The sequence below is a fragment of the Erpetoichthys calabaricus genome, chromosome 11, assembly GCF_900747795.2.
Source record: "Erpetoichthys calabaricus chromosome 11, fErpCal1.3, whole genome shotgun sequence".
NCBI lineage: Eukaryota > Metazoa > Chordata > Cladistia > Polypteriformes > Polypteridae > Erpetoichthys > Erpetoichthys calabaricus.
This window is the reverse complement of record NC_041404.2, coordinates 19427244-19441456: the sequence shown is the minus strand read 5'-3', so window position 1 is coordinate 19441456 and position 14213 is coordinate 19427244. Positions and strand designations below refer to the sequence as shown.

The 14213-nt window shown below is 35.4% G+C and overlaps 1 protein-coding gene across 5 annotated transcripts in view; it reads right to left on the bottom strand.

Moving 5' to 3' along the window:
- The window catches only part of LOC114660226 (rho GTPase-activating protein 26-like), a 254418-nt gene that overhangs the window by 90386 nt on the left and 149819 nt on the right, over positions 1-14213 (bottom strand). For all 5 annotated transcript variants that reach the window (XM_028812773.2, XM_028812772.2, XM_028812771.2 and 2 more), the window contains exons 11-14: positions 12125-12203; positions 10151-10187; positions 5391-5456; positions 2775-2849 (exon numbers count right to left, since the gene is read on the bottom strand). In XM_028812773.2, the coding sequence (XP_028668606.1) occupies positions 2775-2849; positions 5391-5456; positions 10151-10187; positions 12125-12203 (257 nt within the window). The remainder of the gene's footprint in view (positions 1-2774; positions 2850-5390; positions 5457-10150; positions 10188-12124; positions 12204-14213) is intronic.

Here is a 14213-nt window from a genome sequence, read left to right as displayed (position 1 = left end):
AGACTGCTGACTGCACTACTCTTGTTCTGTGAATATTTGTCTAATTGATAATGGCTTTGATGGATTCTTTTAACTAAAGAGGTGTAACTAACTTGCAATTTGTTTTGAGCTCTTCTTGAGCTCTTGTTTGTCCTATAACGCTTGTTCAAAAACAGCCCCCACACAGAAGGTTTATTCGATTATGTTGCCATCTTTTCTAAGTCAGTTTGGATAAAAGCATCTGCTTAGAGGAAAAACTTAAATGTAAACAATTTGTTGTATGTTGTTGTTTTTTGTTTATACTAATGTATAGCATTTACCAGTTTTTTTTAAGTCCTTCTCACTTCACATAGTTATTCTATGGAGAGCGTTAATCATTTTTCTGTTTCCCTGGTGGATTCCCTATTTTTCCCCAGTCTGCAGCCACATGAACTAATCTTAAGTACATATTATTGTTTCTTTCATTTTATTTACAACTATGTATTCCATTTGTATTAGAACTAGCAGTAGTAGTACTAGTAGAGTACAGTCGACCCTTGATATACGACCGGCCTGACATGCGAACAACTTGATTTATGACCAAAATTTTTGTTTTGATTTACGACCAACATCTTGCGCTACGACCTGAATGCGGTCACGAGTATCCGCTTGCGCGATTGTAAACAAACAGCAGAGAGCGTTTGTAAGCATCAGTCGGAGCCCAGATGCATGTGTTTGTGGACGTAATTTCGGTCAGTGCAGTGATTTATATAATTTTTTTCAATAATTGCTAAGGAAGGAAGAGAAGGTAACGAAGGTAAAGAAAGTGATCACAATCGAAATGAAGAAGGAAATTGTGCGGAAATATGAGAGTGGTGTTCATGTGACCGATCTCGCTAATATGTACAGCATGTCGAAATCCACCATCTCGACAATTTTACAAAGAAAATATTTGTACAAGGAGGCTCCTTCCAACCAATAGCCACCTTCCATTTCATTCTCCTCCTCCTCCCTTTCTGCAGCCCAAAGATGTCAAATTAAATGGTGAGTACAGTATGAAATTGTTGTTTCTGGTAGGCTGGGCACTTTTTATAACTTTTTGGTAAATACATTAGAAAAATTATTGGTGTTTTGGTAAATTATGCACATTATACAACCCTTTTAATTATGAAAAGGTTAAGTAAGTGTTGCTGTGGGAGGTTCAGAACGCATTATGGGTATTTCCATTATTTCTTATGGGAAAAATAGTCTTGAGTTACAACCAACTTGAGTTACAACCAGCCCTCGCGAACGAATTGAGTTCGTAAGTCAAGGGTCCACTGTATTGTTAAGGATTATTTGTTTCAATGTGCCAAAAGTATGTAAGGCATATATTTTTCACATTTTCACAACTTTTATTTATAATTTACATCTTTAATTAGTATGAGCACTTTAAATTTTATTTTATTGCGACTTAAATATAATTCTGACTACTGTCAGCAAAAAGGTTTTAATGGAGAAATGTGTGAGTTTTTTTTCTTTTAAAGTTTAACTTGACCAAGTGGCGTGACTCACCCAAAGTCTGAGTCAACAATGGGATAATTGTTTGAAATGAGTATTATTGTCACTGGGTGCTTTTTCATTATGAAATAATAAAATTTAAAAGAAAGCTCAATTACTACAACCAATTCAAAAGGACCTCCGGTAAAGGTAAACTGATATGTCAATATTCTATATCCAATACCTGAAATAAAGTACAATAATTTTTATACAGTATAACTCAGATGATCTAATAGGAGATACTGTAGCTCATCGCATTTTGTTTCCAATTTCAATGTAGTCAATGGAAAAATAAAAATACCAGATTCACCCTTGTAAACATTGAGGAATCAGGTAGTGTGTATGGGTTGGCAGCTGCTGAAGCTGCTGGGTACAGAGCTCTGCTCTGAGGTAGCAGATGGAAAGTGGCTTGGGAGACAGGAAGAGGCATCCAACAGTGAAACTAATAGAAGTGTGGGAGGAAAAGAATCACCACTAAAGGAGTGGGATGAATGTGAATCATGACTAATCATATAATAAACAGGCACTTCACAGGACGTTTGCCAAGATGAAGCAGTGATGGACTATTGTCTCCTGCTTATTCACTTGCTGTAAAACTGAAGAGGTAGACCTTAGCATTAGGAGACTATGGACTGTTAGAATGTATTCTTGTGCGTTGCAATCCTGACACACAAATGATTTTCCCTCCTTGATTAGTTTTATAAAATTATATTATTAGTAAGTATGTTTATCAGCTTTGAGCCACATAAATATAAAAATACAAGGAAATTTTAGTCATCCTTCAGGAAAACTGCACACTTTTAATAAATGCCTAAGGGGATTGGGTGTAAGGTTGTATTATTTTTTGTACTGCTTTCACTTGAAACATAAATTAAAGATTTCTAAAATATAGCACTCTTAACCACTAGCAACTACAAGCTGGCACATAAATAGTCAATAGATGCCCTTCATTTCACCCACCTGTCATCACTGCTTTCCTTTCTGAAACTCCCAAAACATTTATCAGCCAGAGAATTAGTTTGGTACACAGATCAAAGCAATCCCCAATGGCATAGCACTCACCTCCCACCAACCAGCATGCCGGCTGCTCCTTCTGTCTCAAGCTGTAAACTGAAAACTCAAACTACTTCTAACGCTATGAATTTATTTCAAAGAATCACATTTTCTTCAAGAAGACATTAAATTTATTTATCTTAGATCCAATATTGACATAAAAATAACAAGAGAAAAATTAACACGTCAGTGAAAATGTGTTATTCATATTTGACAACTCTTACCCATTAGTAAGGTGAGAAGCTTCTGTACACGGGAGCTTACACCTCCGATTCGGTACAAGCCTTGCTCACAGATTCCTGAAACAATAAAAGAGCATCTGTAAATAAACACCTATAATTTGCCATGACCTTCTAACCATAGTCTAATCTGATCATACCATTTCTGAATCAAGTCTCAATGCCCGTTAGTATTCTGTCCTCAAAATAGTACTAGGGTGTTGTACCGTGTTAGCCATTATGAATGTACAGAAAAGCCAAGCAAAATGACACCTTTTATTGGCTAACTAAAAAGATTACAATATGCAAGCTTTCGAGGCAATTCAGGCCCCTTCTTCAGGCAAGATGTAAGATTACATCTTGCCTGAAGAAGGGGCCCGAGTTGCCTCGAAAGCTTGCATATTGTAATCTTTGTATATTATAATCTTGTATATTGTAATCTTTTTAGTTAGCCAATAAAAGGTGTCATTTTCCTTGGCGCCTGTCCTCAAAATAAGAATTTGTCAAAGCTGTGTACTACATTAACACATTTGAATTTGCACATTAAAAAGAACCATAATACAAAACATCTTATCTGGCTCTCTTTGTGGTATTCATTTTGTTTACCATGTGCCTTACTTTCTATTTGCTTCTATTCAATTCACATAATTGAACATGGATTAGTAAGAACACATCTAACTTTAGAGACTATGGTATGCTTTCCTAAAAGGTGGTGAACCTGCTGAATAGAAATGTGATTTGTCAAATTCATTTCCATTTAAACTTGAGAATGAGCAATATGAAAATTTTGTGAACAGAGTGCAAAATATGGAAAAACCTGAGTAAATGGCTTCCACAAAGATGTGAAATTAAGAAGCCCAGTACTATAGCTAAATATTATAGCTAACATGACCCTAAGGTGCTTCAGTAAAAGATGGCTCAACGTAATAAAGTTTGACAAGGAGGAGTGTCAAGGATGATGATGACATGAAGGCAAGAATAAAGAAATAAAGAAAATGATCAAAATAGGGCATATGGGGCCATTGAAAGCACTGAATGTGATGCCTGGGTAACTCTAAATCAGTTGAAAGAAAATTTCCATTTAATGTAGGTTGTGAGCACACAACACCGTGAGAAATGGCTCAGCTAAAACTTTACAGAGCAGGATACAATAGTGGAATGGAAATGCACAAAGCCCTTATTATACATTTAAGAATACTACAGAACACACAGATATAAAAAAACAAAAAAAGATTAAAACAATCATCCTTCATCGTGGTACCCACAGGTAGACAAGTATGCATGTGGCACAAACCAAAGCCAAGAAATAAGAGACCCATGTGTTTGATTCTAACAGTAATGAGAATTTGATAACGAAGTGGGATGTATGTTTTAGCATTTGTTAAATATTTGAATGGACAAAAACTCTGTCTCCTCACTTCGATTCATGGTGCTAATTTAAGCTGTGTCACATCAGTCTCCCTTGTTGTTTGTTTTTGTTCAGTGTCTTATGTTTATAGCATTAAAGAATAAAGAATCACATGCTACTCAACAGACCTTTGTGCAATCACCTATGATTAGCTATACACTGACAGGACTGAAAAGCAGACATACGTGTAAAATGTTGCTTTCTTAAGAGAAGATATAACTGTGGTCCAGGAGACAGGTCTTACGGATGAGGACCTTAATTGCAGAGTTAGTTATTAGTTTTTATGGCTACTGCTAGTTTTGGAAACGAGACGGAAAATTCAGAAGGCTTCTCCAGATTCTGCTTGCAGGAAACTGCCTGGGCCTGATCTTTATCAATTAAAGCAACCTGCACTGCACCATGGCCAAATGTTCTGCTACTATCTTCATCAATGAACATTTGGTGGAGATGGCTGATGGCTTAGGAATCCCAAAGGCACACAATAATTAGCTCCAATTAGAACAGATTTCATGCAAACTAATGATCTGTCCTTTCAATAATGAGTCAATAATGAAGGAAAATTAATGAAAGCATGTACTTTGTGCCCATTAGCATATAGTATATTGTGTGACTTTTATGTTAAAAGCATTGTATATACTGTGTCTACAAGGTTTTACTTATTGTTATTTAATTCTCCTGTTTCATTTCATTTAGATTAAAGCAAAAATTCCAATTAAATAGTTTACATATGGTAAATAAGGCTGCAGCTAAAACTAGTATTTATTTTCTTCCAGGAAAAGCATCTTCTAAGAAATGACCCTTTCAAAAAAAGTGTGGTTATCAAGTGGTTTGATGAGTCAAATGCCTTGGTCTTTCACTTAACAAATGCAAAGATAAATGGGTACTCATGAAAACTTAAAAACTGTATCTGGAAAAGAGCCTGTCTGTTAAAAAAAGAAAAAAAAATCATGAATGTCTTTAGATTCTCTATCACAAGCATAATGGCTAGGCCACAGTATCCCAACATACGATTAAGTGACTTCATACTGGTGGAAATATCTGGCCAAAGCTTGTGTTTTACAAAGCCAAAGAACAAACCAGAGAGCTGTACAGTTATTGCCTCTTCTGCTCAAGTCTAATAACAGTTTAGTGATAAATCACTTGCTGAGGGTAGGCTCCATCTTAATGCAAAAACATCCATTTTCAGACAAACACAAACTCAGTTTTGTTGTCACCTTGTGATTCCACAGCATGTATGAACTTCTTTATGATAGTAAAGCCAGTGCTGTCCAGTTGGGCCACTGAAACAAAATAAAGCAATTTAGCACATACTGCAAACTTTAGAAGACAAACAACACATGAATACTTGCTAATACATCTAACATCTACACCCAAATTGAATTTTTAAATGGGCTACAACTGAACATTGTGAGGGATGGCCAGCCAAATATTCCGGTCCACACCTCCAGGCCACCAGATGGAGCCCTCCCAGCAGCATGGAAGGTCCCCAAATTCCAGCAGGGCATTATGGACAATGTAGTTTTTATAAACAACCCTGCTGGATACCATGGGGACCACCGGGAGCCGCTGTAGGGAGGCTTACAGTGTGCTACATGCCCTATAACCCGGAAGTGCGTCATGGTCACATGACCGTAAGGAACGACGTGCTTCCAGGTTGAAGAAAAGGACTTTTTATCTGACCTGGAAGTGATGAGGACTTATGGATTGTTGGGCTGGAACCACTTCCGGGTCAGGGGATATAAAAGGACTGTGGAAAAGCCCAGACACTGAGCTGAGCTGGGAGGTAGGGTGGCTAAGTGTCTGGGAGAGGAGGATTGAGAATTGTGTTATAGTTGGAGTTTGTATGAGTAGTGTGGAGTGGAGGGTGCTTAGTGCACATTGTTATAATAAAAATAACAAGTATTACACTTTTACCTGGTGTTTGGCGTGGTACCTGAGGGTTCAAGAGGTCGATAATAACCTCAACTGCTACAACATCTAAGACTAAGAGGGGTGAAACAATAAATGGCAGATTTGTCACAGTTTTTGAAATTAATAAACTGGCATGTTCAAAAACCAATCAAAACAAAGGTAAAATTCTTAGGTAATATTATAAGATGCTGTTCTCAACTGAAAGCAATAGTAATGAGACTCAGAAAAACACATAGATATACCACAACTACAGGTTTCAATTATAGATAGGCTGGACCAACAAAAAGCTTCAGAGTCTGTTAAACAACTATGAAATACTGAATAAGCAGCATGAAGAATTATATTATATTATATATATATATATATATATATATATATGAAGCATGTTTGAAGCTATCACTGTTAATGTTAACTATGCATATGCAAAAATTATACAAAAAAAAACTTTAAATGGGAATTCTTTTGCTTTTGTTTAGCAACAAACTCTGCCAATGGGGTAAGCAAAATTTACTTGACAAGATTTCTTAAAGTAAGCTAAAAAATCACTTCAGAAGTCAATAATTCTTACAATAAGGAAAACAAGATTTAATGTCATGATATAAACACTTTTCCACTTGCTTAGATTTCATGTTTTGAAGTGTAATAGTTTTCTTTTGTTATTAGAAACTGTAGACGTGTTAGCCTCTTTTCTAGTGGATAGTAAGCCAAGTGTGTGTGCTTAATTTGGGTGAGGAGTAAGGAGAGAGCGGCTGCCTTTTATTAGAATTTTTTTCACTTCGGTGTTATTTTAATTTAGCTGATGCTTTGTTGCAAAGTGCTTGACTCAGTTGCTGCCTTCCTGACACTTTGAGACTAGCCACAGACATTTAAATGGAACTTGGTATCTTCTCAGCTGCTAGATCTTTTCCAAGGACCTCTGTCTAGAGCATGAAACCTTCCTATCATTTTTCTATTAAGGATACCTGTAACTATGGAATCGACATCTACAACTTGCCATCTGAGACTGAATAAAGAGCAAATAATCCCACCCAAGTTGTATAGTTTTTTGCTTAAATTTGGTGCTATTGGTGTTATGCAAATAAATATAAATTTCAAGTAAAAGCTTAAAGGTGATTATTGCCACATTAATGAGTGCAACAATTGATCATTACTTGTCTAGATCTGGTTTGTTAAGGGCATGAAAGACGCTTTGTAGAATCCTCTATTGGTAGCAAACTGGTTTGAAGTAATGGATTAAAAGTTGTCATACATGTGCACATGGGAGACAGCTTATGGGCTCAAATTAATTGTACTTACTATCGAACCAGAGGTACATGCTGTCTACTAATTCTTTCTCTCTTTTTCCCCACTGTAGACCAGCTGGCTGACCTCAAGCCCTCTGATGTGACTTTTGGTTCCGCTGATGTCATTTCTGGCTCCTGTTTCACTGCACCTACCCCATCCTGCCAACTCACCATATAACTGCCATCTTGTCTATTGTATTCAGTCCAGTTTTGAACTTAAGTCTGTATTTTCAGCTTGCTTGCCAAGTGTACAGGGTGGCTACCCCAAACCTTTATCTGTGCACTTTGTGTTTATTTCACAAAGTAAAAGACAGTCCCAGTCAACAAGCAGCCTGCCATTAGGGGTCCCTGGGGTTGAATACGCAATGCACAATAAGGTGGGTAAGACGTGACAGATAATAGTTACAGAGCTGGTTTTGACATTAAGAAAAGAACCTAAGATGTTAGCTGCAACCTTTTGTGTTAGATGCACGTCACATGTGATCTGGTAACATAAAACACTATAAAAGGCATCTCTATATATTGCCATATTTCTCAAGAAAAACAATAATCAATTAAATTGTGAATAAACTAAACTAATTTCACTTTTAGACACCAATGTTAACATACTGAGGTTCTTGCAAACAATGTACTGCCTTTATTATTTAACAAGATCAAACTTAATATATCAGCAGAGGACACATTCTAATTTAAACTTAATGTAATATGAATATTGTTTACATCAGAATCCCTTGAGGTTTTGTTGTCTGTGTATGTGTAAAAGGTTTTTACGGGGATAGATTTGATTACTGATTTGCAACTTTTTACAAATTAGAGTTTGGACCTAAATATTTATATACAGTACACACTACTCTACTTTCCCTACAATAGGATGTGGCTTTCACCAAGGTTGCCCTTAATTTTTGGTTCTGAAGACAATTGTCATACATTTGTGCATATAGTCAGTTAAACAGGAGACTATACAAATCTCTATGTATCTTTTCACAGCAGTTTATGTATTTAAAAGTAACACTGCCAAAATGGTTTAATGATTTATTAAAATTCAGTTTTCTGTAGTATATTAAACAACATTTTACTACGTGACCCTATATACAACTGTGCTCGGCAGAAAAAAAATCATTAGAATGAACATGAATATTCCACCCAAATGTTTAAACTATTTTCAATGTGTCTCTATTTATGTAAATAAACTCTTTTTTAAGAAACTGACCATATAATGAAACAGGAATTGATTGGAGGATAGGGGGCATTTTTTAAAAACCCAAAGCAGAGGGTGGTCCGGCCTTACTCAAGTTTCAACTTTATTGCTGAGTGACAAATAAAAATGTGAGGTGAAGTGCACTATTGTGCTCTGAGCCCATTCCAGTGAGAACTGCAATGGAAAGGAGACCAGGAATTGCATCCTCCATATATGTTTTAGTCTTTCCACACTTGTTCCATGACTACCATAAATATAGGAAAAATGCAGTGGTCCAGAACTCACAAAATCAGATATTACTACAAAAATGTTAGGTTTCTGCCTTAAGTCAAAAATGTTACAGTCAATTACATCATTAAAAGCTAAGTATATGTTTTCTATGCCCGAAATGCAAATTACTCAATATGTGCACACATAAGGCATCTAATCCTTCACACACTTAACAATGTACCGTATGTACTCGCGGATAATTCTGGACTTGATTTTACAGTATAATTTCTGGTATTTTATAATGTCAGTCATATAAGTCGAATGCAGAAAACTCACATTATTGGTCCAAGAGATTATGATATGCTAACGCCCACCTGAGAAAGTAACCATGGAGCACAATGCCTTTTTTTCTATGTGGATACGGCAATGCGTTCCTTACCTCTCTCTCTCTCTATTGTGCCTACGTGACCACACGGTAATACCTGAACTATTCAGAAGCGACATTTGCACTGATTTGTGTTTTTTGTATCTCACACCCACATACACCTTTATCGTAAGAGCATCCCTTATCTACAATGGAGAATTCGATCAGAAGAAAATATTAAGCTGGTTTTAAATTAAACGTCGTTGAAGTAGCGAAAGAAATTGGTAACTGTGCTGCTGCAACAAAAATTGATGCGTCTGAGAAACTGGTGTGAGAATGGAGGAGGCAAGAAGATGTGTAAAAAAAAAAAAAAAAAACATAAATAAATAATTTAAGTGCTGATGCTATGCTGATTCCTGACTTTTGCACAGTGCTACCGAACAGGCTCAGTTTCCTAAAGACCCTGAATTTGGATCAACTATGTTGAGGAAATGGATAAAATGATGATAAAAGTGAAGGTCTGAACAAGAATCAAGTCAAATACAGTTTTAAGGATAACAGACTATACAAATAATGGTAACTAATAATATTGCTGTGTAATTTTTAAATAAATGGAATCATGTACAGTATTTTAAAATATATAATCATTTGTGATCTCAAATAATTTGACAGATTTTTTTTAAGGGAGGACAATTAATATATAAATTCATTTATCAACTTTTTGTTTTTTTAAACAATGCTACACCACAGGAAGTCTCGTGCCTGCCAATTCGTGCGATGGAAAAACCACAGATTAATGAAATCACTACCACAATATAACTTCTGGATGAAAGGGATTTGTTGAAGACTTTGCAGGAGATGTGGTTAATGTCAGCCCTCTGAAAAATGGCAGAGGTCAACAAATAAAAGGACAGTTGTGGATCAGAGAGTATTATTTTAGTGGACAACATCTGAATTCCAGCTGCAGGATTTTTACTCCCTTCCCTTAAAATTCTGAAAAACACTTACTGCCTTCATTTTGGTTGTCTTTGTTAGAATTGTAAACCTGCAAATAAAACAAATTTAGAATTTAGGAGAAATGCAGAATTTTAAATACTACAGAACTACCGTATATTTTGTTTTAGTAAAGTATATAAAAAAAATTGAGATACAGTACTATATACGAAAACACACAGTATACATTATGGTTTAGTATATTTGTCAAGGAAATCTTTTACACCAATACCTCTTTTTCGCTATTGGAGATTTACAAGATACTGCTGCCGCAGTTATACTTTGGCACTATGCTAAAACAAGGCTTTGCAACAGACATTCACTTATTTATAACACATTACAGTATCACCCTGGAGACCAAGTGCTATGATGTAATATCCAGAGTTCTGTAATTGTTAGCATTAAAACAAACACATAATGAATAAAATAAACATATGAAGTAGACTAAAATACCACTAGCTTGAAAGCTTTCCAACAAGATTGATTTCTAAGAATATCCAAACTTTTACAGATGGAAACAAAGCAACATTACCCAAATGTGTCCCTGTCTCAGGGTCTTCAATTACACGTTAAAACAGTTTATTTCTGATTCCCAGAAGCCATTTCTATGACAAAATCCTTCCTAGCATCTATGATGAAGGAAGTTTTCTTTGAATTCCACCAATGTCCTGAAGAAAACCATTCACCTATGATTAACTTATCAAGGCCTTGGAGAATTTAGAAGACTCTTAGACCTTTGTATTGCATTCTGTATTCAAGGCTAAAGATTTTCAGTTTACTTAGTCTGTGAGTGAAAGGCTTGCTGTTTATGCAAGTGGCTGCTCTTATTATCAGTGATTTTGGTACTGCTGTATCTTTTTTTTTTTTATCATGGTGACCAGACATGTAGAGAGCATGTCAGGTGGAGTCTCAAAAGTGCATTGCAGATCTGATCACATTACTTCATATAAACCTGTCACACTGGGAAATGAAGATTTTTTTTTTATTCTCTATCAATACATTTAATGTCAAGAAGAGAAAAAAGTTTTTGGTCGGTGACGGTTGTGGCGAGTGGCATTGCTATATGACCTGTTTTTGTACAAAATTATAATGCTTATTAATTTATGAAATGATTGTCTGGAAACATCAATAACAAGGAAAATGACAAATATGAAGAAAATTTTATTTCGTAAAGACTAGCGATACTGTAGAAAACTAAAACAAAATAAGGGCAAACCAGCAAATGTGTGACTTGAAACTCTACCCATGCAGTCATGATGTGGCTGCTTTGAGGTTAACAGTAAGTCACACGAGACTGCTCATAATGATTCATCAGAGAGCATGCATGGTGCACCCAATGTAAAATAAAGGCCTCCAAAATGCTCAACTTCACTGAAAATGATTTTCATTCTGCAACTGGGGGCCTTGTGTAGAATAGAATACATTCCAGTATTTCCAATAACAGTCAAATGAATGGTTAAGGAAAAGTACTACATGACTTAAATTTCTAGACTTGAAAGAAATTTAAAATTGATAGGTTGTTAAAGTTCATATATTTCAAACATTTCTCAACTTGCTGCTGATGCTGAGATGGTGTTGTTTTTTGTATCCATAGTCCCAATTTCGTGAAGCAGTATGATGTGCCCAAGGCCATTCATAATCATATGCTGTAAGATCATCTGCTTTGCTGGCAAATCAGTTTTATATAGTGTAGGACAGATATTCTCAAAATGGTTAGATCTGTCATTTAGTTTTTAAGCTGTTAGATGTGAAGCCTTAAAACATGTTTGAGAGGCTTAGGCGATAACTTGTATAGAATAGCGTCTGGCTTTCATCTTTCTTTTGGCTTTAGGTACAGTATGAACAAATACATTTGCTTTCAAAATAGTTCTATTGTCAGTCTGCTCTTTAAAAACACTGCCTTTGAGTAATTTAAAGTATTGAAAATCTTGCTTTGATACTGAGCATGCTGTACGCGTTTCAAAATTGAAGGAAAACTTCAATACATACTGGCTCACGGCCATCCATAGCTTCCATCCAGAGTCGGCGGTCCTCCTCAGACAGAGCCTGCATGGTGATCACTCCAGGCCTACAAAAAGAAAGCTACACTGTTAGGGCAAGTACAACCATTCATTCTGCTTTCTCTGGGGTACAGGTGTTTGTCCCAGGATGGCTTTAATCCTTACTGAAAAATTGAAAAGAGACTATAGTGGGTTTCAATGATTTCTACCAATGTGAAAGTAACACATTTTATTAATATTCCCTTTAGAACTGTTTTTCTTTTACTAGTTCGTGTATGGTATTTAGATAGAGAGGGACTAGCATGTTAAATGAAAAAGGTGTATCAATGAGATAGACAGCTAGAGATTCCTTATTCTGAAAATAAAAAAAAAAACCTTTGAGTAAATTACATTTTTTTAATCTTTTTTAATAATACTGCAGTCTGAACATATAAGGAAAAAAAACGTTCACATGTGACACACAATATTTCGTTGTTAGTTTTGTTAGCCATTGTAAAAGCTACAGTATGTGGAAATATTTACATAAGCTGCTAATATTTATGTTTACTGCATAAGGTTAAAAGAATGCAGAAAGCAGAATGACTAAAACAGAGCATAGTTGTCTGTGAGGCCACTTTGATCTCAGCCACAAATTCAGGTTAAAACCAACTTCTTCGAAAACATTTTTTTGAGCTTTTCTCAGCAACATTCATTTCCTACCTCTGCTGCTGTGTGCATCTATTATAACATAGAGCCAATGTCCGACCACCATTTATTTTAGACATGTACAGTAATAATCTAAAAGCTGAATCTGCTTTGAAAAGAGCTTTGCAGTTATGTTCGTTGTGACACTATGACTTGCACTATTTAAGATAAAAATGAGTGTCACTCAGTCAAACTGAGAGCTAATGAAATAGCGCTGCCAGTGTCTTTAGATTAGTTAAAAACTGCACTGCTTCTGCAATTTTAAATTATTTGAATATTTCTACCTCATATAACTTTATATGTATATATGAAAATGTTTAACTTGAATGGGATTACTTTAAGGAATCTATATGCAACTGTGTCCTCACCAAAACACTGTTGATTAGTCCAGTTCCTTAAACATGCAGGATTCTTTCGTTTATTAACATTATGGACTAAAATTAATACATTACAATAAACAAATAAAAAAAAATGAAAGGAAAACTCCACAATGCCATATAGCCATCTTCCATTATTCCATAAAGCCAAAATCTTTTTAGTTTACACTAGGCCATTTAGAAATTGGTATGACATCTACATTCCCTAAGGCTGACTCTTCAGTAAAGATCAGAATTCTCTCAGCCATGGTAATATGAGTCACACTATAAAAAATCCATTTCTGCCTGCTAATATTAGAATTGTTGCCACTGGAAATGACTCTGATTTAGACAGAGGAGGCTCCTGCCTTCATACCAAATTTCTGCAAGATACTCCAATAATGTAATTAACTCTGCCAGTATAAAGTAAGGATTGTTACCTTATGCAAAGAATTAAATAAAATATATTTTATTTTATTATGCCTCATACTTGGCTTATCAATCAGATTTGCTATATTTTACTAACTGTATTCCACAGCACTTCCCTCTTTCATTATACCACCAAATGTACTTTTCTGCATTCTGTGCACTAGCAGTTGCTCCTACTGCTAAAAAAAAGTCAAACTTTCATCAGATACCAATTGCAAACTAGCCAGCTATTCGTGAACTGCTTAGCTGGTCACTTCTTTGGAACCTTGTAAAACTGATGTAAATTCATAATGTGTGGACATAACTTCTTAAGTAAAAGGCTTTTAAAACAGATGAATTGCAAAACACATTCACTAAAACACAAAATAAGCATGACTTTGAAAGACCATTGTTTGCATCAAAACAAAAATAAGTAGCTCCATGTCTAGTGAAGACTGTTGAGATGGAAAAAAGGGCTGCTTACTAAGAAAGAAAAACAAAATGTGAGCAGCTTAGTAAGAAAGAAATCAATCAATCAATCTACTGTGGTCATTACCTTAACAAAAATGTGAAAAATGAAAATGATGATAAATTGTAAAGCTCAGTAAGTGCAGTCAGTCTGCATCTGAA